General features: G+C 39.1%; 1 protein-coding gene across 2 annotated transcripts in view; it reads right to left on the minus strand.

Moving 5' to 3' along the window:
• CCDC50 (coiled-coil domain containing 50) overlaps positions 1 to 27,160 on the minus strand; it is an 830,503-nt gene that overhangs the window by 302,956 nt on the left and 500,387 nt on the right. For both annotated transcript variants that reach the window (XM_044070392.1, XM_044070390.1), the window contains one exon: positions 4,725 to 4,769. In XM_044070392.1, the coding sequence (XP_043926327.1) occupies positions 4,725 to 4,769 (45 nt within the window). The remainder of the gene's footprint in view (positions 1 to 4,724; positions 4,770 to 27,160) is intronic.

Below are 27,160 nucleotides of genomic sequence, written 5' to 3' on the forward strand. Positions count from 1 at the left end.
GGTACTAAGCCGAAGAGGACACAGCCCACTCGGACCTATGCACAACCAGAAAGGGGTTTAGCTAATGGTCAAAAGAACATGGGCTACATTGAGTCGCCACACTCTAAGGGCAAGTATTATAAAAACAATTACAAATTCAGACAATTTTTGGACACCAATTACACTTTTGATCATAATACTACGGACAAAGTGTCAGGTGCTACACCTGTACCTCAAGGTACTCTTACAGACATTATATATTTTTTGGGTAAAAAGCTTAACAATATTAATAACTTGAAGTTAAACAACGCTTATTTAACAAAATGCATTGAACTGAAAATAGTCCCTATGGGACTCAAATTTTTTAAATTCCCTATGGGAATAGATATAACAGAAGAGATCAAGTCAGAATTCAATTCAATGTTTGAGCAACGTGGTATACAATTCATGGAAAAATTAAATAAGATTCGAAGTGATGTACTTTTTACACAATGGGAAAAATGATATATTAAACAATTTAATAGCACTGACACATATACTAAGAAAGCATATCGAAGGAAGCACAATAAACTTCAGAGAGACATTTCACAGCATCATAAGGGTAGGGCTTATTTATGGGAAAAAAACCTTGACGTATGCTCTGACCATAAGATTACACAGGATCATGCTAATGCTTATCAAAACCCCGACTTTATTCATCGGGGGGATGTGCGACCTCATATTTTTTCAGGGGGACAGTCGAGGGCAACAACGAGATTGGAAACGGGGAGGGAGGCATCCCCAATCTTGGAATTTTCAAGCACCATATCCCTACCTCCAGGGGTCTCCAGGACATCACCAAAGGCCCTATTGGAGGAATTCAGGGCATTATCAAGAAAAATCCTTTTATCAGAGGGAAAATCTAGGATATTAAAGGAACATACAGGGACATCCATCAACAATGAGGTGGAGGCCAGTTGTAGGAACACAAAAGGGTATGCCACTCTTCAGTCTCCAATAGACAATTGTGAACGTATTACAAGAGATGGTATTATCCACACATACCAAATTTTAACATTTGCAATTATACTGAGCTTCCACTAATACATCACACTTTCGTCTTTTTTCTAAAGGGATGAAATTTATCCCAACTACTAAATTCAGACTTGTTGACAGCCTTTGTGAGATTAAGAAATATATTAGAAAATTAAATTTAGCTATTATGTTTAACAACAGGACTGACAACAAAGCGCAATATAAAAGAGAAAGTCAGGTGATGAGAAAGAAAAGCACCTACATGCCTTCTATGCACCCCATTATTTCTGTGTATGATAAGTCAGTATCTCGGCAGATTTATCAGTTACAGAATCAAGTGAACAGTTTGAAAACTAATTTTAATCTTTCTCAACAGGAATATAAGATTTTAGAAGACCTCAGGAATGATAGAAATATTAGAGTAATGAAACTGGATAAAGGGGGGGTATAGTCATATATGATAGCACTGAATACGCATGTAAAATGCACAATTTAGTATACATTTCAGGCAATTATGAGATAGTATCTTTAAATGAAATCAACATAGCCTACACATATATTGATTTGCATATAGAAGAATTTTTGCTTGACCAGAGAATTATCATGGACACCTACAATTTTTTTAAAGGTGGAGTATCCCGTTTTGGCATCAATTGTAGGTATTCCGAAAGTACACAAACATTGACAACCCCGCATTTAGACCCATAATCTCAGGGAGTAGGTCAAAAACTTTCCTTATGGGAACGGCGGTTGACAATTTTCTCAAGCATATTTATGATAAAATACCCCATTTAGTAAAAGACTCATGGGATTTTTTGAAAAATTACCCAGTACACTTGTGGAATGAAGATCTCCTTTTTGTCACTGCCGATGTCATTGACCTTTTTTCCTGTATCCCAAAAGTTGCTGGGTTGGAAGCTTTTGTTAACAGCATTAGGAAGTATGCTGGTATAGATTGGGATAAAGTTTATTTAATTTTAGAACCGATGTCATTAGTATTGGAACACAACTACAGCCACTATGAGGGGGAATACTTTAGACAAATCAAAGGTGTAGCTACAGGAGCAGCATGTGCTCCCATATACGCTAATTTAGTTATGCTTGACTGGGAAGAGTCCACGGTTTTCAAGAGCGAGTATGTTCAATACATCAAATATTATTCTCGCTACCTTGACAACATTTACATCTTATGGCATGGTGGTATAGACACATTGAAGCTATTTTTGGACTATCTTAACACTAGTAGTGATTTTTTGAATTTCACTTCATCCCATAGTTATGTAGGTCTCCCCTATTTAGATGCTTTCATTTCCAAGGGTGACAACAGTTTTAAATCTAGATTATATAGAAAAAACATCTTTTCCAACAATTGCCTAGAATTTACTAGTAACCATCCTAGGAAACTATTTACTAATATATACAAAGGTCAAATTATACGAGCCATAAGAATGACATCAAAATACTCAGAAATGTTAGAAGAAGTATCATTTATCAGTTCCCTTTTTAGAGAGAGAGGTTATGACATTAGGATGATGGCCGAAATTAGCAATACCATTATAAATGAATGGGGTAAAAAATATACACCATTATTGGGTTTGAACTTCCTTAATGGAGGAAATAATATAGAAAATCAGGCCAAGATTGTCAAAGCTGGTAAAGACTTTGGAAGAGCTTGCGTTCTTGAATTTGGTTCACATATTAGTAACATTAAGAAAATTATGATTAACAACAGGATTATTATACAGCCGGACCAGGATTTAGTAAAATTATTGGGGACTCAACCACTATTTGTGAACAAAATGGGGCGCAACATTAAGAGTTACTTGGAGAGAACTAGTATTACTATGGTTCACACCCATAGGCACACAACTAAGTGTGGAAATTGTAAGCAATGTTACACAATATTAGAGGAGAGGAGCATCACTTTATATTTGTCCCATTAGCATTTTCTAAAGTTTAAATATGGCAATTGTAACACTAAATTAGTGATATACCTAGCTAAATGTATGGTCTGCCCCGGATATTATATAGGAAAGACGGAGAGAAATCTAAACAAACGTATATTTGCTCATTTATACAGAATTAAGATGAAGGAATAAAACAACACTTTATACAGACATATTACAAAATGTGGGGACAGACACTACTTTAAATTTATTATAGACTATGTTCATATTGATCCAAAAGGGGGAGATTACAAAGGTATACGGTCATACAAAGAGATGTGGTGGCAGCTTTATACAGACGCTTCCACTTCTCCAGGACTTAATGATTATTTTACCATTAAGCCACTTTCGAAAATACAATATTTTTTTTCTAGTTGTATTTGTTTAGCACACACATGTATTACAGATGTAAAGAAAATTATTAGTTAAACATGTATTACAGTTTTGTATATATTATATTAGATTCTTTGTACCACATGTGGAACAGCTATAGGAACTGAATTAGTTAGTGGACTTGTGTCTTAAACTGATCAATTTGTATCTTAAACTGATCAATTTGTATCACACAGGATTTATCAATTAGTGCATATTTTTATATATTTTTTAAGTATTAATTTTATGTATCGACTTGTTACTTTATTAATAGTGCATATGTTGCTTTAACACAGTGCTTTTTGGAGCCAAAAATCTTATTTAAATGTTACACTAACATTCTAATGGAGTTCTGAAGAAGCTCGCATTGTAGCAAGTGAAAGCGCTCAACTCTTTGGACAATAAACGTTTTTTTTTTTGTTTGTTTTTTTACTTATTTTGGCCGTTCATTTCCAGTTCGATTGAACTACAGTTTTATCCGTTTGTTTGTGACCTTGTTTTGAGGTGGGTGTACCAAGACACAGAGGACTAGCTTTCTTTAACTGTTTTTTCGTTCATTGTTCACTGAGCGCTTAGTTTTATTAATTTTCTATTTTACAAAGCTCACTTTACAAATCTCCGACTGAAGTGACAACTGTTTGCTTAACTTCTTTTAGCTTTCCTCTGAGCACCTCTCAATCTCATTATAAATTCCTAAGTCAAAAGGGAAGGTGGAGGGGAAGAAATCGCATGAAAAGGAGAATTAAGTGATGCAGAACTGCACTGTTGTCTCTCAGAGTCAAATGTTAAACATTTCTGAATGGCTTTGGCACTATGTACAAGCTTACTTTTAAATCAGCTAACAAACAGGGGAAAAGATGCCGTTTGTCAGTATCCAGCTGACTGATGTTCAGAAAGTTGTCACTGAGAAGGTCAGTACTGTTTATTTTACCTCACTTTTCCCTCTTCTCCAAGTTCTGTATAGTCAGCCGCCCTTTACCAACAATCTCATTGTCAAGTGATTTCCTTCATTTCATATTTCTGTCCACAATGTATGCTTATTTCATTGTTTCTGACTGGATCTTTCTCCATATACAAACGTATTTTCAATACAGATCTTGCTCCTTTAACATTAAGTGCCTCCTGCATATCATAGCTAATCAAACAATTAACCTATACTCGAGGTTTTACATGAAACATTCCATTATTCTTTCCTTGTAAGAAGTACGTCAAAATAAAACTATAACCCAACACATATCTACACAGTTGCAAACAACACTGAATATATATACAAACATGTTGTCCCTTTCCTAATGAAACCCTCTGAACCATTCCCTGAACTCTGTTGCAGTACTAAAAACATAATGTAATATAGACATTTATTCCTGTAAAGCCTATTATACATCAACCTTCCTGCTGTATACAGGTTCTTACCTCATCTTGGGCCATTTGTGCTGTCTTGCTATCAAATCGAACAATCTGTAAGAAAGACACACAAAAATAATCTCCAAATTAACATCTGAAGAGCACAGAAAAAGATGACATACTAGAATACTTTGCAAGAAACAATATATATATTTTTTTTAATTCAAAGGCTAAGAAAACGTACTGTATAAAATAATTTCAGTACCTTTCTGGTGATTATTATTGTACCTGTGAAGTGTGCTGTCACATTAAAGCCCCAGACAAAAAACAGATTGTTTTGTGATATTAGAAATAAGTTACAAAAATGTAACATTCACATACACAGAGGAGGAGCAAAGCTCTCAATCACCTAGCAATAAGCATCACGGACAAAAGCAAAAATAATGGGTCTACAAAAGTCCAAAGTCTGGAGATATTTTAAATACTGCTGTTATCAACTCAGACAGTTGCTAAAGTAACAGATTTTGCACTGCTATGTACTGTAAGGATGAAGTCAAACTCAAATGTCTTTCATTATTTAGTGGTTGCAGTCCTCAATAATTTGTCAAAAACACATTTTATGAGGGATAGATCAAAAATATGAGGCAGAAATCTGGACATTTGGTGAAATTCTGGACAGTTGAGAGGTAAGAAGGGGAATTTAGTTTCACAGCAAAAGAGATTAAATGCTTACATTTTCAGTTTAAAGGACAACTGCAGTGGTGGTGCTGCGGTAGCATTGTCGCCTCACAGTAAGATGTAGTCCTGTTCGATTCTCAGCTAAAGTGTCTTCTGTGTGGAGACATGCGTGAATGGGCATAGCTTCGCTGAAGGTTGTGCGTCAGGCCTGGCAAGTCGGAACGTAAAAATCTACTGCAAATCATTAGTGGACCGGAGTTCCACTGTGGCGACCCCTAACCAGGAAAAGCCGAAAGATACAACAACATCAACAACACTGGCATATTACCAACCCTACACTGAGAATGAGCAAATGTCTACACAAAAGAAGCGCGCCATTTATATCATTGTTATAACTAAACAGAATAATAAAGAACCAGAAACCAATGCTAAACTAGAGCTGCTCTGTGTAGCAAAAGGCCCAGCACAGCACTTACAGAGAAAACAGAAGCACCATCAGGTACCATGACTGAACAGAACAAAACAGATTTACATGGGAGCTGCAAGGCAGCCCAGAAAGTTGGGACACAGACAGTATAAGGCATACCTCCCAACCGTACCAAATTACTTGGTTTTTAGAGTGTTTTGGGGTCAAAATAATGGGGTGCCACAATTCCAGAGTGGCACCCCATTATTTCCGAATTTCCCAGATTTTTATTTTAATCTTTTCCGGCTTGAGCTCAAGGGCTCATGTACATGGATTTCTGGCTGCTCCAGCCAAGTGGGAATGGAATAATGGTGTTGGTTCCGTGAATACAGAACCTGAACTGCAGAGGTTATTATGCTGCGCTGTCATTCTGGGGACTGCAGAGGTATTTTATTATGCTGTTCTAGGTAGCTGGTATTTTATTGTGCCATTCTAAGTATGACTTAACTGGTATTTTGTTATGCCATTTTAGACAGCTGCTGCAAGCAGGAATGATTTTTGGCATTAGCTGGTATTAGGTAGCTGCTACAAGCAGAAATGGTGGATTTGTGTGTGTGTGTGTGTGTGTGTGTGTGTGTGTGTGTGTGTGTGTGTGTGTGTGTGTGTGTGTGTGTGTGTGTGTGTGTATAAAATGCCCCAGGTGAATATACCTGGTGGCTAGTGGTACTCGGGGCTCAAACCCTGTACCTTGGGTACGGGTACCAGGAGCCTAAAGTCTCTATCCACCACCACTTGTGAAAACCTTCCAAATTTCTGCCTCATATTTTTGTTCTGTTCCTCATAACATATGTGGTTTTCTGGATTTTTGTGGCAAATCAGTGAAGGACTGAATTCATTAAATACTGACAGGGATTTGAATTTCAGACGTTATATTCTTCAGAAAATAAATAGTAACACAAAACCATTTATTTTACCAATTTTCAAAGTTTATAAGATCAGTATTTGAAATTTGTCTCTGTTTTGGGGTGTATTCCCCCATTATTGCTTTGTCCAGGTTTTTTGTGCTAAGACGTTGACAGCTATGGTGAGAAGTGAGAACTGAATTCTGTATTGCCACATTATTGGCTTTGTCCATTTTTTTTGTGCTAAGACGTTGAGAGCTATGGTGAGAAGTGATAACTGAATTCACTTAATGACAGCCATTTAAGTTTCAGTCTTAATATATTTCAGGAAACTGCTGATGTGGCATAGTGGTATGTTTCTCTGACTGTAGTGCACAGGGTCCTGGGTTCAAAACTTGCCAGTGAAATGCATGGTGGTAACATTTTATTCTAGTAACTTTTCCAGATTTCTTGTGCTGCAAAGTTGAGAGATGCAGTTGAGTGGATTTTACAAGGAGCTGAGAGCTTCAGGTGAAGAGGAGTTTAGTGTTGCTTATGCCAAGTCTGCTTGCACGGTTAATAACATAACAGGGTAAATACTTGATTTTGATGCAGAAGGCTGTGGGTTCTACTGCCCCAAGTTGTAGATGCATTGCTGATACTGTACTGTGTTGTTGTACTTTTAAAAGGGGGTGGGTGCAACAAGTCAAGGGTGTAGCTACAGATACAACAGATGTGAGAAAATGTCATGCACAAGGGCATTTGTGCCTCAGTTGAAAGAGCAAGAAATATCTTTAACCCAAATTCAGGAACAAAAAAATCAGATTTATTTTAGTCTGTGCTGCATTATAAGAAAAACATTTTTAAACAAGTACAGTACATTTTCCAGCATTCAAGATAAAACATTTTCCACTGCAGACAGTGGAGAAGCAAGAGTGGCCAGTTAACAGCACCTGGATTACAATGATAGTTTTGATGCTTCAGGATGAATGTAGGAGAGGATCTCTCAGTACTTGGACTAAAAATTGGAAGTCTTAAAACATGCAGTTTGTCTAGTTTATTTTGTTGTGCATTTACAGCTACTAAGTTGGCCTGATAACACAAATCAGAGTAAGTCAAGCAAAAAACTGAAATTGAAAAGTCGAGAAGCTGTGCAAGATGCCCATGGCTTATACTACTGTCATTCTATATATATATATATATATATCTCCAAAGAGGCAGAAGGTAATAATAAAACACGAGCCTGTAGGTGTAAGCAGCAGCAGGTTTAATCACATAAACGCCACACAATACAAAGCGTTTTCGTCCACCAGACTTCCTCAGATGTAAAAATGAAAGAAAGAAGGCTGTGCCTGCTTATATACCCCTCTCAATCCAATCAGTAGTTAAAACAATTGTTTAATTGACACCAATTAAATCCTGTAACTAAAATATTCGTGACAACCTACCAACTTGTCACAAATACAGATGAAAGTAGATAAAAACATGCACATTTTTTAAAAGAACTTTAAAATAAATATATTTTAGTGGACAGCTTAATAGACTTAAGGATTTTTCTACGGAAAAAGAATTTAGATATTATGTTTCAGGGGCAACAGGATGGTGGTACTAATAGTGGTATTAGAAGACCCAGTACCTATAATCCCCCTATACACCCCCAGCTAAAATATTTTGAAAGGGAGGTCGAAGAAGAAATCAGGAATGTATATAGGGGTGGATGGCATGGTAAATTTAACATGACTAGAGAAGAAAAGGTACTTCTCAAATCCATTCAAGAAAATAGATACCCGAGGGTGATGCAATCCGACAAAGGTGGAGGGGTGGTCTTCATGGACAGTATTTTGTATTCCAGTAAGATGATGGATATGCTTAATGATACCAACAGGTATGTTAGGGTATCCAAGAATGAGATTAACTTAGCATACCGTAAGATTGATTTGGTTTTACAGGACATGCTGAATGACAATTTTATAAACCAAGACACTTAAGTATCTCAGTGTGGACAGACCCCATATCCCTGCTATTTTCGGGATACCCAAGGTACATAAAAGTGTGGAGGATCCACCCCTGAGACCCATTGTGGCAGCCAATGGCTCTAAAACCCATCCATTGGCCAAATTTTTGGATATAAAATTAAAAGATATTTGGGTTCGAGCCAATGGCATACTTAAGGACTCCAGGGAATTTTTGAGAAGCATTAATAGCAACATGTATTCAGATTCCTTAATATTTGTAACCCTTGATATTCAGGATTTATTTAATGTGATTCCACATTCTACAGGGTCAGAATGGTTCCAAGATGCCATTCACCAACATGGAAACTTGACCACAATACTTTTTTGGTTTATACAGAGTTGATGGATTTGGTATTGAAACACAACTTTATATTTTTTGAGGGTGAGGTGTTTAAACAGATCCAGGGAGTGGCCATGTGGACAAGTTGTGCCCCTACTTATGCCAACATTGTGCTCATGGTTTGGGAAGAGAAGTTTGTGTTCCAGCCTGAATATGCACAATATTGGGTATATTACAAACATTACCTGGATGATATTTGTATTTTTTGGAAAGGTAGCATGGATAAGTTAACAGAATTCATAGACTATCTAAACCATACCACTAATTTTTTGAAATTTACTTCCCATATTACACATGACTATATGAACTTTCTGGACGTCACTATTAAAAAAGACGTCCTAGGGCAGCAGTTTACATCTAATGTATATAGAAAAGAAACCTTTTCTAACTCGTACCTATATTTCACTAGTTCCCATCCATTTAAACAGAAGAAAAGTATTATCAAGGGACAATCTGTCCGTAGTTGTAGGATGACCTCTTTGGACTCGGACTTCAAAGACGAAAGTCAGAGAGTCAAAGAAATGTTTATATCTAGGAAGTATCCTAACTAATTGATGAGGTTTTGGAAGAAGTAAAGAATGGGAGAAAGGATAGGTTTGCCCCTATTTTGGGAACAGGAGATACCAGTGTGATAGTACCAATAAATGTGCAGGGTACCACACAACAACCAGGGGGGACGTTACCAGGGATGAAATCAAGAAAGCTTGGGGGTAACTATGTGATGTTTTATAATCAGAATACCTCTAGGGTTAAAAATATTATTACTCAACACTGAAGCAGGTTTAGGTGTTATTCAGAATTGGATGTTTTGTTTACCAACACCCTAGGATTTACATATAAAAAAGGCAGGAACCTCAAGGATTTGCTGGAGCATAATGGTTCTATTGTTTCATGTAAGAAATTGGGAACCTACAAATATGGGGCATGTGCTGAATGCCCATATATACTTAGACAGGATTCTGTATACATCCTGTCAAGAGACCATCAGATTCAGAGTAGTAGTTTTTCCAACTCTAATAGTGAAGGCTTGATTTATTTAGCCCTATGTAAAAACTGTGGTGCATTTCACATTGGAAAAACTACTCGTAAACTCAAAAGGAGGATTTATGAGCATTTATATGCTATTAGAGTCGAAGATATTAAAAATGCCTTGTTTAAACATACACTGACATGTCCCCAAGCAAAATGGGGCTTCTTTGTTGTAGAGAAGGTGCAATGTGATGTGACAGGGGGGGGGGGGGGGCGTGGGAAAATAGGATAGAGGTGAGAGAAATATTTTGGCAGTTGTTATTGGAAGCCAATAGATTCACAGGGCTGAATGAATACATATCCATTGCCCCTATTTTAAAAATGAGAGCTGCAAAACTATAAAATAAGTATATATATTGTTTTGCAAGTTCCTTTTGTTGGTTTTTGATTCAAGTTTATCTGTCCAACACATTGTGATGGTTTCAGTATTTATATATTTATTTTAAAGTTCTTTTAAAAAATGTGCATGTTTTTATCTACTTTCATCTGTATTTGTGGCAAGTTGGTAGGTTGTCACGAATATTTTAGTTACATGATTTAATTGGTGTCAATTAAACAATTGTTTTAACTACTAATTGGATTTGGAGGCATATATAAGCAGGCACAGCCTTCATTCTTTCATTTTTATATCTGAGGAAGTCTGGTGGACGAAAACGCTTTGTATTGTGTGGCGTTTATGTGATTAAACCTGCTGCTGCTTACACCTACAGGCTCGTGTTTTATTATTACCTTCTGCCTCTGTGTGCCTGTTGTGGTTTTATTGGTTCCTGGTTCTGTGGCACCCTTTCCTTGGAGATTTTGGATATATATGTATATACATTATATATATATATATATATATATATATATATATATATATATATATATATCTATATACACACACACAGAGGCACACACACATATATATATATATATATATATATATATATATATATATATAAAAAACAATGTGTGTGTGTGTGTGTGTGTGTGGAAGTAGACTTATGATGGAAATGTTCTGAATAGGGCAGTTTTGTCATTATTGGTTCATGCATTTTGTTTCATTGCCTACTGGAAAATGTTCAAACAATAAATTTAAAATGCCGCGGTGGTGGTGCTGCGGTAGCGTTGTCGCCTCACATTATGACGCTGTCTAGTTCTATTCTCAGCTAGAGCGTCTTCTGCGTGGAGACATGCGTGAATGGGCGTACCTTCATTGAAGGTTGTGCGTCAGGCCTAGCAAGCCAGTACGTAAAAATCAACTGCCAATCATTAGAGAACCGGAGTTCCACTGTGGCGACCCCTAACTGGGAAAAGCTGAAAGACACAAACAAACAAACTCTAATTCTAACAAGTGTGCTGTATTATACAAGGAATATAATCTAATAAAGTCAGGAAGGTGTATCAAAGAACAAGTCTGTTTCTTGCTCTGTGTGCAAGGGGGCTATGATTTGAAAATAGCCCAAAGGTAATCTTTATACACCACTGGCCAGATGCATTTTCTTTGGATGTGGTGTGGGTTTCAGTGCTGTTTTAATTAATGCGAGTTTCAAGGGCAAAGAAGTTTTAATGCTAAGTCTATTTTCATTGTGAGACAGTATTGCTTTGTTTAGCAGATGTCTGTTAGTATTTGTGCATTGTGCTATAAAATGTAAAAATAAAATCCAAATAATCATTGTAGAAATAAAGCAGTATGAACATTAGTGTTTATGGTAAATGGGGTGAAAAAAACAGGTAATGGGACATTGGAATGGGTGCAGAGGGACTCTGATGCCATATTTCGGTTGTCTGTTCTTCAGTCTGTGTGTGAAATAAGGTATCCCACAATTCTACTGGAGTGGGCTGGGTTACATAATTATATATGCAAATTTTATGTTAATCAGTGTACAGATTTGTACCTATTTTTCAAGGGCCTTGTCCAGATTTTTTATGTTTCCAGGTTGAGGGGTATGGTACAAGGTTGTACCCATGAAGAAATGATTGCAAGAATGGTAAACCAAAAAAGGGAGGCTTCCTTATACTGTGTGTTGTCGCATGTCTGTAAATTGTTTATTCTACCATTTAAAGAACTCCTGACATAACGGATTACTAGTCTTTGGCTTAACAGTATTAAACTTGTCAGTACAGGGAGAAGAGAAAAACAATCACATTATAAAGCAGAATAAGGACTAATGAGCAAAAAAAAAAAAAAAAAAACCTGCCAAGCATCAATTCACAACAGAAGCATATAATTCAATTAATAAACTTCAGATGGTAGTTCATAGTTAATGCATTGTACTATTAAACTATTCACAATGGCTGTGTCACCAGCAGCATCCTAGAACAACTTGAAATTATCTGCAGTACATAATGGAGAAAGTGGTAACAATTCATAGCAGATAACAGCAAGCACCAGCACAAAAAGTAAGGGTAAGAAGCAAAATCAACTAATACTGATGGTGTGGTTATAGACAGAATAGTATAAAAATATTAAATACTCATTAAGTGAGAACATATATTTTCCCCTGTTCAATGTGGTGCTTCAGCCAAGCAGAAGACATCATCCAGGCAGCCACAGAGGCTCTTTAGCTCCTCTGCCTACAACTTTCATTTAGCAGTTATATCACAGAGTTCATTTAACTGAGTGGACTTAAAGTGCAGCTTCTCTTTTCCCCCCGTCTAGGGCCCCCTGATTTCAAATGAGGATCACAACCATCCCCATATTTGGAAACTACACAGCCATTCCACATTTCCAACTCCATGTACACTGCACAGCTCAAGGTATTTACATTTAAGGCCAACTTGTCACCTGTGATAGAGGTATGCATTGGATTCACCAGAATAGGGTGTTATGCCCTCTCCCTGATGTCTGCATGCTCCTATACCTGCAGTCAAACATACATTCTTGCTCCATAGCAGTGCACAACATTCATCTTTCAGGAAAGGTGCCACCAATACAGCAGATAAAACCATGCCCCCTTCAAGATGGGCAAGCAGGTACTGGCTGCACATTACCATCTTCCTTGCTGGGTCATCCAGCACCGAGACCCTTACTCAATCTCAGGCTGTATGGGATGTAGTCAGAGCTTTATCCCTCAAAACCATACAACTCTCACCACAAAGAAAACAGTAAACTTTAAAACCCAGGAGACAAATGTCAAACTAAAATGTCAATTATTTCATAAATGTATGTTTATGGGCTCTTACAGCTTATAGCCATGAAGACTGTTAAAGATGCTCACACACATCATTACAGTGGGTGGGAGAGTAGCAATACTCCATAAGGTAGATTTTCTGACATAACCCAACTGAAAATTTGTGATCACTCACCCACACTTCCTTTAATGATGGACCCAGACTGGCTTTAACTGGTGTTGGGGAAGTATTCAGATCATATGTAATTTACCTGGTATTCCTTAAATGGGGAATACATTCAGATAGGTAACCACTCGCACCAACAAATTTTGTTTGATAAGTAGCACATGCTTAGGTCTCCAAAGTGTATGTTAAGCTTTATCACCGTTTACGCTTAGGAGTAAGAGTTTCAAACAGTGCACGGACATTTGAAAAGTAGGCTAAGCAGATATCACCCCTTCAGGAGCCTGTAAGACAAGGCTTATATCTCACCAGGGTATCTAAGATTTTAGATTTTTTGTTCAGATAATGTGGAGGTCTTACAATTTAATTTGGGTACTTAGTGAGGTCACATGCCTAGTAATGGAGGAATCATGAAGGAATATGACATATTTGGACATTGACTAGATACCACAAAGTTTAATCTGTGCTAGGCAGAAGGACTTTCTAACCACCAGAGAGACATGTCAGTCAGAAGAAAGTCTTATTAAAATATTTACCCAGGTTGTTAATTACTGCCAGATTTAAATGAAGTACCTGAATCACTATCTATACAGGTAAGCAATGGTGATGTTAGGTTTATTACAAGAAAGGCTATTGCATTTCTTAGCACTGAATGAAAGTCCATTATTGACAAACCAGGCATTTGTCTAGTACAGCCATTACTGGACGATTGGTATCAGTCTGGGATTTGACAAATGTCCCAGTTTGCAATCATTAGTAAATGTTAACTTTAGTTCTTTAATACAGCTTTCATTTCAGAGGAGTACATATCAAAGAGGATGCGGCCCAGGACAAAAGCCAAGTGGGACATCTCTGGTGAAGTTTTTCTGCAGAAAAACACTGCTGAATTTAATACGAGTTTTATCAGGAAGCCAATTACCCACCAACAAACCATGTATGGGTCAATTTTAAGTCAAGAGGATTTGTAAATAAGCTCAGTATGGGGCATAGTTTTGAAGGTCCGGGTAGGCATCATGAACTATATTGCCCTGTAAGCCCCCTTTGAAGGACTCATTCAGGTTCAGCAGGCACAATCTGCCATTTACAAAGCTGAAATGGTATGCATCTAGGGAAACAAGGTCACCAGTATCATAGCATTTTAATTAATCCATAACTCATTCCATAGCTTTGCAAATACAAGTAAGACTAAAAGGAGACTAATAGGCCTATAATTACCAGATGTAAGTAGTGGAATTATCTATATGCAATGTCGCCACCACAGCTGCTCTCCAAACCTTGGAGATGTAACCAACAGAAAAACTTTGGAGGAATAATAGATGGTGGGTTTTTCAGTAGTTGGTAGGATATTTGTCACTGCTGTTCTGAACAGAATTCGCAGAGGTAGTAAAATTAATAATTTGTGGGGATAAAGGAATTATTCTCCGCAACTGTTGCAAAGCTTTGGGAGCTACAGAGTCACTGAAGCCTGCAAGTCACAGGTGACACATTAATTATGTCTAAGGAAATTAATATGTTATACCATCAGGCAAAATGTTATTTTTAACTTGGTATTTTATCCCAATTCATCCCACCATGCACACACCCATCACACCATATATGACTAGCCCACATGTCCCCCCCCATTCATCATCTTGCCATTAATAGTAGAAACTAGAGAAAGCGGATACATAAGGAGCCAGTGAGTGCACCATACTTCACAGGAATATTTTACTTCCCCTCCCTTAGAAGCAGCTTCTAGGTACATCTCTGAAATGAAATCGGCAATGTTCGTTAAGTGGTGCTACACATGCTTGCATGCTCACACACACAGTCCACAGTGCTGATTGGCAGGATAAGTAGGCAGCCACAAACTGCTCGGTGTATTATTATTGCCACACTCCAGTAGGCGGTAGCATTTCAGGAAATCCACCCTCCCAGCAAGGGTGACCCCATTTCACTCATTCACTCACCCTTTCAGCATACCTTCCTAGTACATAGTTTCACTAGTTAAATTTGGGTAGCTCAGTCTGCAGTCAGGGATTTAACTTTCTATAGTAAAATGTTAATGAAAACAGTAAGTTTCCAAAAGTACCCATTAGAGCTGCTTTTTGAAAAGCAGGCCTAGAAAGTTCACAGTTACCCACTGTCAGCTAGTTTTTCATTGTCAACATCTTAGAACACAGTCTCTTGACCTTCTCTTGTGTTAGTTTTATGTTTTCACTTTGTACACTGCATTTGTATTTGCTGTGCAGTAATCATCTTGCCTGTCTAAAGTATTGCATTTTATTATGTTATTTTGCTAGCTGCCCTTCTGTTGCTCATCTCCAGACCCAATATGAATATGGGCCTTGCCTATAGGGCTAATAAAGTCAACAAAATGTAAATAAATAAATGCAATGCAACTGTGCCATCAGTGTTCAGTCACATATTGACCTCAGGAAGATAACTGCTGCAACTTGCATGCAATATTTACAAGGCAGCTAGAAAGCATGACTGTTTTGAAGGTTTGTATGTGAACATTCTCTACAAAAAAGGAATGCCAGGCATGCTTGAAACTATCCAGGAATAAGTTTCTGACCTACTGCCCACAGTTAACTTGGCACTTGCCTAAAAGAACTAGTAGGATTACAACTAAAGGCTCCATCTGGTTGCACCCATTACTTACAGCCCTTGATAAGGCAGTATATGCAGTGTGGGGCAACTGCTTTTCATCAAAGATTGAACTGTCCATTGTGAATGATGGTAGTTCTGGCACCTTTCATTATACCAAGAGGTACACTCTTTCACCTGGTGTACTGTCCACCATGATACATACAGGCACTTCTACAAGAGTTCAATGATCTCATCAGCCCTGTGCTTGAATGCCCCACATGGTTGTTTTAAAGTAACTTTAATGTCATGATTTCTGAAAAGCAAACACACACACACACACACACACACACACACACACACGCCATGGTGCCCTTTCAACCTATAGTAGAGCTTCAGATTCACTCGGAAAATTACAACTGCCACCTACAGATTTGTTCACTCAGTTTTAGTAACCCAATGTGGTCTAGAGAACAGTGAACTGGTAAACATAACTCGTTTTGTGGTCTGTCACTTCATGAATGTTTGCATACCAAACTGAGCTGTTGTATATGAAGGTGTGTTTATATTTAGTAGCATTTTTACAACATCAACTGCCAGGTCATACTGGTAGAAAGGTCATGCAGCCCAGCCTCTAGTCTTATAGACATATCTCTCCTACTGGTGTGACAAAACCCCATGCTTTCCTGCAGATAAGAATGACACGATTGAACACTTTTCTCATGCATCAAATATGTCATTTTACAACATATCTGATTCAAATAGCTGGCACTTCTCAGGTCTGAGCCTAGTTATGTTTGCTTTGATGAAGGCATGAAAGGGACTTCATTGTTGCACCCAATCTATTTTGGATGGATCCCAGTCCTACAATGCTTGTAAAATCTTATCTTCAACCATTAGGATCCACCGCATTCTAAATGTTTTGACCTCTTCCTAAGGACTGGAGAGTGGGTCCATCTTAATTAGGTCATAATAACATCAATTCTTATCGACATTTCACAGTGATTTTGTTATGTTGAAAAACTTCTGTCTTGTCTCTAATCTTCCTTTTAGAGGTAAGGTTATTTAGAGGGGGTAGTATGTGCAGATATATTATTAGTTAATATCTCACAATCGCGTTGAGGCACGAGATTCTAGTGTTACACCCAAGCACAAGATTAAGACAGCTTATTTCTGGTTGTTAGTTGCATTCTTAGAGTGAGAGATCACTGGTCATAAAAATCACCATCTTGGTCCTCCTTGATTTCATGGTATCTAGATTAAATGTCAGAGATTTTGCTGTGGTATAACTGACGCCACTTTAGTGGTTTGCCCCTTAACTTTTGTGCTGTACTCAGCAGATAGTCTCCAGATTTAACGCCTTCAGTACTTTCCCTCTGGAATATGAAGCGTGTCACAGGGCTTGATCATGATGAATCATGTTTATGATATCCATGCTGCTGCTTGAGAATGTCCTAAAAGGTAGACCTATTCACAACAAACCTTACGCTACTGCTAACATTCTGCTCCATCTTTCATTTTAATATGAGGTCTCTGCAATACTCTCATTCTGGAAGAACACTTTGCACTAGGACAGTAGCATTTTTGTGAATATCTCTGCTTAATGCATTTTGGAAAGTGTCTTGCGGGTCTAGATTTTACACCTTCACTAATCCTTCCAACTTGGATTGACATTCCAGAGGCAGAACAAACATCTGTGCTACACAGCATCCGGTTACTCTCCACCTCACTTTGGATTCTACCCAGATGTTATGATTTACTGTTACTCTTCACCTCACTTCCGTATGATAGTACTGCTTGAGATTTTACCCAGATGTTATGATTTACTGTTGCTCTCCACTTCACTTAGGTATGACAGTACTGCTTGGGATTCTACCCAGATGTTATGATTTTACTACTGTACTGACCTTTCCTGAAGATGATGCTACATTTCAAGAATAATTACCATAAGAAGTAGACGTCGAAGGAATGGAGATTAACAGCAAAGTTCTATGAATAGTTTACATAGTTTTAATTCCTACTCAGTTTCTTCACAGTCACTTGCTTTTTATTGTAATGTTAAATTTTATTATTAAGAGACATGCTTGCCACAGTGGCAGTTTCTTTTTGGGCTCAAGAGGTGTGAAGGACACAAGGTGGGCCCTGGTAGTGAAAAATGAGTGACACTTGGGGAACATTGAACTGTTTGTAGCTTGTCTTGAAACACGTCTAAAATAAACTCCTTTCTTCACGAAAGTGTGACCTTGGATGTATTTGATAATACATAGAGAGGTTACAGGAGTAAACCTTCCTTATTAGTGATTTTAATGGTAAAGCACCTTTCTAAAATGATTAACTTCATCCCCTTCTGCAAACTCATTCTTGACATGTTACATGTTGATGACATGAGCTTATGATGCTTCAATCAACTGAGAAGCAGCAGCAGAATTGTGACATGTGACCTGCTAAAGCATTCATAAGGAATGCAACACTGGACATATGCGTCATGCTTATCAAATGATTTACAAAAAATCAGTGTATACCAAGATTAGGTATTCCCCATTCTGAAGGAGGTATGGGTCTCCTCCAAACTGATTACACGCATAGATCCACAATTGTAGGGCTACATACATATCTGCTGACCTCACAAGATCCAATAATATTGAATGTTTTAAAACATGAGTGGATGAAGACTAAGATGACTTTCCTCCTTATTTTAGCAGGAGCATACTGGTGTCAAGGGGGAATGGGAATCAAACCAGAAGAAGATAAAAATCAGGCAGAAACTGAATGTGTCAAAAAAAAAAAAAAAAATAGAAAGAATATAAGGTGAAAGATCAGATGAGAAGGCAAGAAATGTGGAAAATGCATAAATATAGCTGCAAGTACAGAAAACTCGTGGAACAACCTCATGTTAGATCAGGATCTGATGCAAGAATGATTAAGAAGAAGTGAATTTAAAACCAAAAGACAAAAGGTTAATATTGCAGGATAGTGGACTATGTACACAGTGGTTTAGAAAGTCATTGAACATAACACACAAATGTAGGTTTTATAAAACAGTATTGGAAACAGTCACACATTGTTGTTGGTTGTGAACACTAATAGCAGAAGGTCTGTATGTGGCAAAACTGTTGCATGGGGATTGTGCAGACATTATATTATTTAAGTATCTGCACTGGAAACATGAGCCACAAAGCATCATAGATAATGAAGTCTACATCACATGGGATCACCCATTGCCAACAGTTCAAAAGATAGTTGTGAGGAAACCAGATATACAGCAGTGGTCCATGAAAAGAAGACAAAAGTAGCATTGATCATTGAAATCACTACATCCAGTGACTGCAGTGTCTTGCGTACAGAGAGACAAAGTCATAAAATATCAGGATATGCAGGCAGAAAAGAGCAATGTGGAAGAAAGATACCCAGACAGTTCCAACAGTAGTAGAAGCAAAGGTCTTATAAAAAAAGAATCTATAATCATATCTGGATATGTTACCAGCACATGTAACTCTGTACGAATTAAAGGAGTCGTCATTACTGGGCACATTGCGGGTGCTGTGAAGAGCACTACTGGCTGAAAATGATTGAAACAATACTAATTTCATGAACTTCAATCATACTTTGACTTAGGAATGGGGTCCATGGTAATAGAAACCCAAACGATTTGGAGAAATTAAAAAGGGAAGAGTATAATAAAACAATAACATTTTAATGTGGAAGAGTTTTCCCCCCAAGGGGAAGTTATCTGCCCAAAGGAACAGCACAGGCAAGCAAACAAATCTCAAAATCCTACATAGGTAAGCTCTCTTCAATGGCAAGAATGCTCTGAAGAGCTTGGACCCAAACATGTCTTTTTAGTTGGCTCATCTCTATGGGTACATGGAAGATGCTCTGAAGATTTGGAAGCTAGCCAGCTGTGATATCCCAGCAGGATATAACCCAAGACTGCTTCAGCAGTGACCAGTATTATAATGAATATATTTTATTCTAACCAACAATATGATGTCCTTGCATATGGGAGAATTCTTAGGAAAAACACTACCTTCTTTAGAAGCAATTGAAAACTCACTTCAATTCTTTGACAGTCCCTTTTGATGATTTATCTCTGAAGTTGTAATTACTTTATCCTTTTTACCCTGCTTTTTGTCTGAACACCTGCTTTTTCAAGAAAGAGTAGAAAAAAACAGTAGAACAGAAAATATTTGAAAACAAAATTTGTAGTGGGAAGTCTGGCAACATACTACAATAATCACAAAATCATATTTCCTTGAAGTTTGACTGAAGATCTCCGAAGAAAAATAACCAGTAAATAAAAATAAGACACTACAAAACTGAAACAAACTATTCTAATGCAGATGTGAAATGTGAAGCACTTAATTGTAAGCTTCTTACTGATTTATCAATGTTGGCTTCAAATGAGTGTCTTGCAAATAAATGACGTCTGCATGGAATGGTGGGAAAGGGACAACTAAAGTCTTCATAGCAACATGCAAGGCTTTGTATAAAACTTTGTTTGGGACTGTACAGTTTTGTACCTACCATAAATGTAGATGTTAGAGTGTCTTCACTGCTGCAGTCATTACACTTGGGTTATCCTGCCATCAGGCGGGCCCGCAGTCGGCCTGAGTTTCAAAGTCTTGGTCCGGCATCGGTTGCTGTCGCCTCTTCCCTGACGTCAGTGCGCCAGGGGTATACAAGAAGCAGCCAATGCCATTTTCTTTAGTTTTTCTTGCCTCAGATGTCAGGTGCCCCCAAAAATGGTAGGCAATACATATTGCTAATAAAACATACAAAAAAGGTAAAAATAAAACCTTCATTAACCAGCAAATACACCACAAAGATAGTATAGGTTAGTCCCAGATAAGAAAGATGGGCTGGCGGGTGGGTAACCTGGACTGCAGCAGTGAATACACTCGAACAAATACATTTGTGGTAGGTACAAAACATGTTCATCGTGTTTCACTGCTGCAGTCATTACACTTGGGTAGAATCCCAAAGTTGAGTTTGGGTGGCTGGCTCTATAGAGGATTTGGAGTGGCTATGAGGCCCTGCAGCACTGCAGTGGCAAAGCCAGCTCTGGATCTAGAATAGAGAGGCAAATGGTAATGCTTGGTAAAGGTGTGCACTGAACTCCAAGTTGCAGCTTCCAAGATATCTTTGGTAGGTACTCCTCTAAGGTAGGCAGTAGAAGTGGCAGTTGCCCTGGTGGAATGTGGTCTAATGTTAGATGGTACAGGTTTCCCATGCTGTGTGTAGCAGAACCGGATACAGTGTCCTATCCACTTTGAAATGGTCTGCTTTGAAATAGACTTTCCTTGTGATCCTGCAGCATATGATACAAACAATTGTTCAGTTTTTCTGAAAGCTTTTGTTTTGTCCAAATAGAAGCATATTTGCCTGTGTATGTCCAAGGAATGTAGAAGTCTCTCCCCTTTATTCTGGGGATTTGGATAAAAGGTTGGCAAGTGAATAGTTTGGTTAAGAGCCACACTGGATACCACCTTAGGCATAAAGGAAGGGTTTGTTCTTAAAGAAACCCTGTCTTGGTGGAAAATGATAAAAAGGCTCCACTGCCATTAGTGCCTGCAGTTCTGAGACTCTTCATGCTGAGGTTACTGCCAGAAGCAGAGCAGTTTTCCATGATATATATTTTAACTCTGTTGAATTGGCTAGTTCAAAAGGAGGCAAAGTGAGCTTTTCCAAAACGAAATTGAGGTCCCAAGATGGTGTTGGTGCTCTCCGGGGCGGTCTTATGTTTTTGGCCCCTCTGAGGTACTGCCTTAGCAAAAAGGGTGAAAAAAAATAGGAGGATCTGTGTTGTAATGAGCAGAGATGGCAGAAGCGTGAATCTTAATGGATGAGAAGGGATAGTCCTTTGTCCAGCATTTCAGTCAAGTATTGTAGTATCTGAGGAATGTTAGGGACCAGAGGATCAAGGTTTTGAGACTGGTTCCAGGCACAGAATCACTTCCACTTTTCTGAATAAGATTTCCTGGTGCTAGGCCTCCTGGCCTCCAAAATGACAGCCATAACAGCTTTAGAGAGAGAAGTTGTCTGTTTGGCTATTGAATCTTCCATGTAGTCAGGTTTAAAGTTTTGAGCTGACTGTGCATTATCCGATTGTTTTGCTGAGTTAGAAGGTGTGGAATTTGAGGCAAAACCCAAGGTGGACCTTGAGCTAAGTTCTTTAAGATTGGGTACCAGTGCTGGCATGGCCAGTCTGGAGCAATCAGAATCATCTGTGGTTTGTCTTTTAGGAGTACCTTTGAAAGGAGAGGCAGTGGTGGGAAGGCACAAACACTTAGGTTTTTCCAGCTGAACGAAAGAGCATTCACTTTCCATGCTTGTGTGTGATAAGTCCTTGTGCAGAATTTTTGCAGTTGGCAATTCAGTGGGGAGGCTAAGAGATCTATGTCCGGGCACCCCCATTTTTGCAATATCTTGCTGAAAACTTGTGGATTTCATTTCCACTCGTGAGGATCCATGATGTTTCTTCTTAGGTCGCCTGCCAGAGTATTTATCTTTCCTGGCAGGAATTGTGCTTGCAGATGAACTTGATAAGTTATAGCTGTGTTCCACAAGGTCATGGCTTGCCTGCATAGGGGGTAAGAATGAGTGCCCCCTTGCTTGTTTATGTACCACATCACTGTTTTGTTGTCTGTCTTTATTAATAATTCTCCTGGATGCAGAAGGTCCTTGAAAGCTGTTAGGGCATTTTGTACAGCCAACATCTCTTTTTGACTGATGTGAAGAGGTATTTGTTCTGTGGTCCATTTGCCCTGAATACATTTTCCTGCCACGTGTGCTCCCCAGGCATAATCCGAGGCATCTGTTATAGTCTGCCTGGCTGTGGGAAGAGTGAAAGGCTGACCCTTGTTAAGGTGACATGCCTGTACCCACCATCAAATCTCCTGTTGTAGGCAGGGAATTAGAGGTATTACTGTCTCCAAACTGTGAGAATGTTGAGACGAAACACTTTTTAGGTACCACTGTAATTTCCTCATATGCAGTCTTGCATATGGAATTAGTAGAATGCAGGATGCCATGAATCCCAAGGCCTGCAGAATTTTTCTTGCAGGGAGTTGGGACTTTGTTGCCATCAATTGAAAATACTGAGTCAGTTGTCCTTGTTTGTCTGGCGTGAGATAAGCCATCTGGGCCGTTGTATTTAAGATGGCACCCAGGAATATTATCTCTTGTGAGGGCACTAGTTTTGATTTCTTTTCGTTTACTGTGTACCCTAGGCAACTTAATCTTTTTACGAACGCCAGACGGTGTAGAAGAATGTTCTTGCTCTCTGCTTGAATCAGGCAGTCGTCCAGATATGGATATATTTGAATTCCTTTTTGTCTGCAAAATGCAATTACTGGAGCCAGGCACTTGGTAAAGACCCTGGGCACAGTAGATAAGCCAAAGGGCAGTGCAGAGAATTGGTAGTGTATTGAACCAGCTATGAATCCGAGGTATCGTCTGCAATTTTGTCTGATAGGGACATGCAGGTATGCCTCTGAGATCCAAAGTAACAAGCCAAGCTTTCTTGCCCAACATGGGAAGCAGCTGTTGTAGTGTCAGCATTTTGAATTTCGGAACATCCAGGTAAGTATTTAGAGTGGAAAGGTCCAGAACGGGTCTCCAGGCTTTGTCTTTTCTGGGTACCAGGAAAAGAGTCTTGAGTAAAATCCTTTTTCCTGCTGTGGTACGTTTTGAATAGCTCTCATGTCCATGAGAGCTGTAATTTGTTTTTGTGCCTCTGCCCATTGATTTTGTGGCAGGCCTGGCATTCCTTTTAGCCTTGGAAAAGTGTGAAAGTGGAACCTGTAACCTTGAGACACAACATTCAGCACCCATTTGTTTTGGGTAATTGCTTGCCAGTTTTGAGAAAAAAGTGCTAGTTTCCCCCATAAGGGAGCTGCCAAAAGATAAGAGTTTGGCATTGGAAGGGGAAGTCATTGGGACTGTTTCCTGTAAAGTTGTGACTTATCCTCACCTTGTTTTGGGTTTGAAGCACCCCAATGTCGTGGTCTGTAAGAACCTTGTGGCTGAGATCTGCCTCTTGGGCATCTGCATCTGCCTCTTTGTGGCCTGTCTGACACTGGAAAGGACCAATTCTTAGTAGGCCAATTTCTGCTAAATCGTGGTGGCTGTACCTGTAAGAAATACTTTACTGTTTGTGTAGATTTTGCCTTATCCTCCATTTTCTTTAATACCTCTTCTGCATTAATATGAAATAAAATTATCTTGCTGCAAAGGAGCATCCAGTAATTTTGCCTTAACATGATCTGGTAAACTTTGTTCTTTTAACCAAGCATGCCTTCGAATCACAGATCCTGTAACTGCGGCTCTACAAGAAGCTTCTAATGAATCAAAAAGTACAGTTTTGTACCTACCATAAATGTAGATGTTCGAAGATCCACATTGCTGCAGTCCTTACATATGGGTAGTCCGCTGTCCTCGGTCGGCCCGAATACCAAAGTATTAGGCTGACGTCGGTCAAGGCACTTAAAACTGACATCAGGACGTCAGGGTACAAAAGTGCATGACCGACGTCATTTCCTCAGTCTTTTCTTGCCCCAGATGTCAGAAGGCCCTAACAAGAAAGGCCACAGCCAAAAAACCAGCAAAAACTAACCAACCACCCGTGCACTAACCACATTTACAAAATGTACAACACAAACCACACCACCACCTTCAACAACAGAGGGGAAGGAGGGAGGGTAAATTGGACTGCAGCAATGTGGATCTTCGAACATCTACATTTATGGTAGGTACAAAACTGTACTATGTTCTTCATCTCACATTGCTGCAGTCCTTACATATGGGTAGAATCCCAAAGCAGAGGTAAGGGAGGATGGCAAAACTATAAAGCATTAGGAGCTGCCAAAATGCCCTGTAAAATTGCAGTGGCAAATCCAGCCCTAGATTTAGAGTAAAGTGGAAGGTGGTAATGCTTAGAGAAAGTACGCACTGAACTCCAAGTAGCTGCTTCCAAAATATCTTTAGTAGCCACCCCCCTTAAAAAAGCTGTAGAAGTGGCAGTAGCCCTAGTGGAGTGAGGCCTAATCCCAGCTGGAATCTCCTTACCATGATGGGAATAACAGAAAGCAATACAAAAACCAATCCACTTAGAAATAGTTTGTTTTGAAACAGGTTTGCCCTGAGAACCCAAAGCAAAAGAAACAAACAACTGCTGAGACTGCCTGAACCCTTTAGTTCTGCTCAAATAATATCGCAACTGTCTGTGTATATCCAAAGTGTGCAAAATCCTTTCCCCTTTATTTTGGGGGTTTGCATAAAAAGTAGGCAAATGAATAGTTTGGTTTAAAGCCACACTAGAAACCACTTTAGGCATAAAAGAAGGGTTAGTACGCAAAGACACCCTATCCTTGTGGAAAATTAAGAAAGGCTCAACTGCCATAAGGGCCTGTAATTCAGAAACCCTTCTCGCAGAGGTAATGGCCAACAAAAAAGCAGTCTTCCATGATAAATATTTCAACTCTGCCGATGCTGCAGGCTCAAAAGGTTGTAGAGTGAGTTTCTCCAACACAAAATTGAGATCCCAAGCAGGAGTAGGAGCTCTACGTGGGGGTCTTATATTCTTTGCCCCTCTAAGGAATTGCTTAAACAAAGGCTGAGAAAATAATGGTGGGACACAGTCATAGTGAGCAGAAATTGCTGCAGCATGAACCTTTATAGAGGAGAAGGACAAACCTTTGTCCAATAACTCAGTAAAGTATTGAAGCGCAACACTTAAATTAGGCTTAGAAACATCAAAGTCCTTTGCTGTACTCCAAAATAAAAATCTCCTCCATTTATCTGCGTAAACTTTCCTTGTACTAGGCCTTCTGGCCTCCAAAATAACATTCAAAACTTGTTGTGGAAGCCGAGACCCTCCAGGGTTTAAAACAGAATATGCCAGGCTGTCAGATGTAGAGAATGAAGTTTGACATTGAGTAAATGACTGTTCTCCTGAGACAGCAGGTGAGGAATCGAAGGCAAAGGCCATGGAGGCTCCTGTACCAGACTTCTCAGTAATGGGTACCAGTGCTGTCGAGGCCAATCTGGAGCTATTAAAATCATGTTTGGCTTGTCCTGTCTGACCTTCAGCAGTACCTTTGGGAGAAGAGGCAGAGGTGGAAAGGCATACACGTGAAGATTGCTCCAATTGAATGAGAGAGCATCCACTTTCCAAGCTGTGGGATGAAACCTTTTTGTGCAAAACTTTGGCAGCTGGTAATTTAGTGGAGAAGCGAACAGATCTATGTCTGGAGTTCCCCATAACACTGTCAATCTCTGAAATACATGAGGATCCAATTTCCACTCGTGGGGATCCATAATTTGTCTGCTCAACACATCTGCTAAGGAGTTCTGTGCTCCTGGCAGAAACCTTGCCTGAAGATTTAGATTTAGCTGTAAACTGAGAGCAGTCTCCCACAAAATCATTGCTTGTCTGCATAGAGGATAAGAATGCGTTCCCCCCTGCTTGTTGATGTACCACATGACAGTTGTGTTGTCTGTTTGAATCAACACCTGCCCTGGAAGAAGTAAATCCTTGAAAGCTATCAATGCAAATTGGACTGCTAACATCTCCTTCAAGTTGATATGTAGATGTTGAAGTCTGGCAGGCCACGTGTCTTGTACCCATTTTCCATTTAGATGAGCTCCCCAAGCTTTGTCTGAGGCATCTGTCGTTAAAATCTGACTCTCCTCTGGCCGGGTCACAGAGAGTCCCTCGTTTAGGTGACATTCCTGAGCCCACCACAAAAATTCCTTTTGAATGCAAGGTATTATCTGAATGACAGTGTCCAAATCTTGGCAGTGCTGTGTCCATACATTCTTGAGATACCACTGTAGCTTCCTCATATGCAGTTTGGCATTGGGAAGTACCAGAATACAAGATGCCATGAACCCCAAGGCTTGAAGGACTGTCCTTGCAGTCAGCCTGGACTGACGAGACAATTGGTGGAAGTAAAGAGAAAGATTCTTTTGTTTGTCCGGGGTCAAAAAGGCCATCTGGGATGCTGTATTCAGTCTCACACCCAGAAAGCACATGTCCTGAGAGGGTACTAGACTGGACTTTATTTCGTTCACAGAATACCCCAGGCATCTTAACACTGCCATCACATACTGTAAATGATGAAGAAGTTCGTCCTTTTCTTGGGCCAGAATCAGGCAATCGTCCAAATAAGGATAGATCTGTATTCCTCTTAGCCTGAAGAAAGCTACCACTGGAGCCAGAATCTTCGTGAACACTCTGGGCGCAGTAGATAAGCCAAAGGGCAATGCAGAGAACTGATAATGTGAAGTCCCAGCCCGAAAATGCAGATACT

This window comes from Protopterus annectens, chromosome 4.part1 (genome assembly GCF_019279795.1).
Source record: "Protopterus annectens isolate FY-2018-M chromosome 4.part1, PAN1.0, whole genome shotgun sequence".
Classification (NCBI taxonomy): domain Eukaryota; kingdom Metazoa; phylum Chordata; order Ceratodontiformes; family Protopteridae; genus Protopterus; species Protopterus annectens.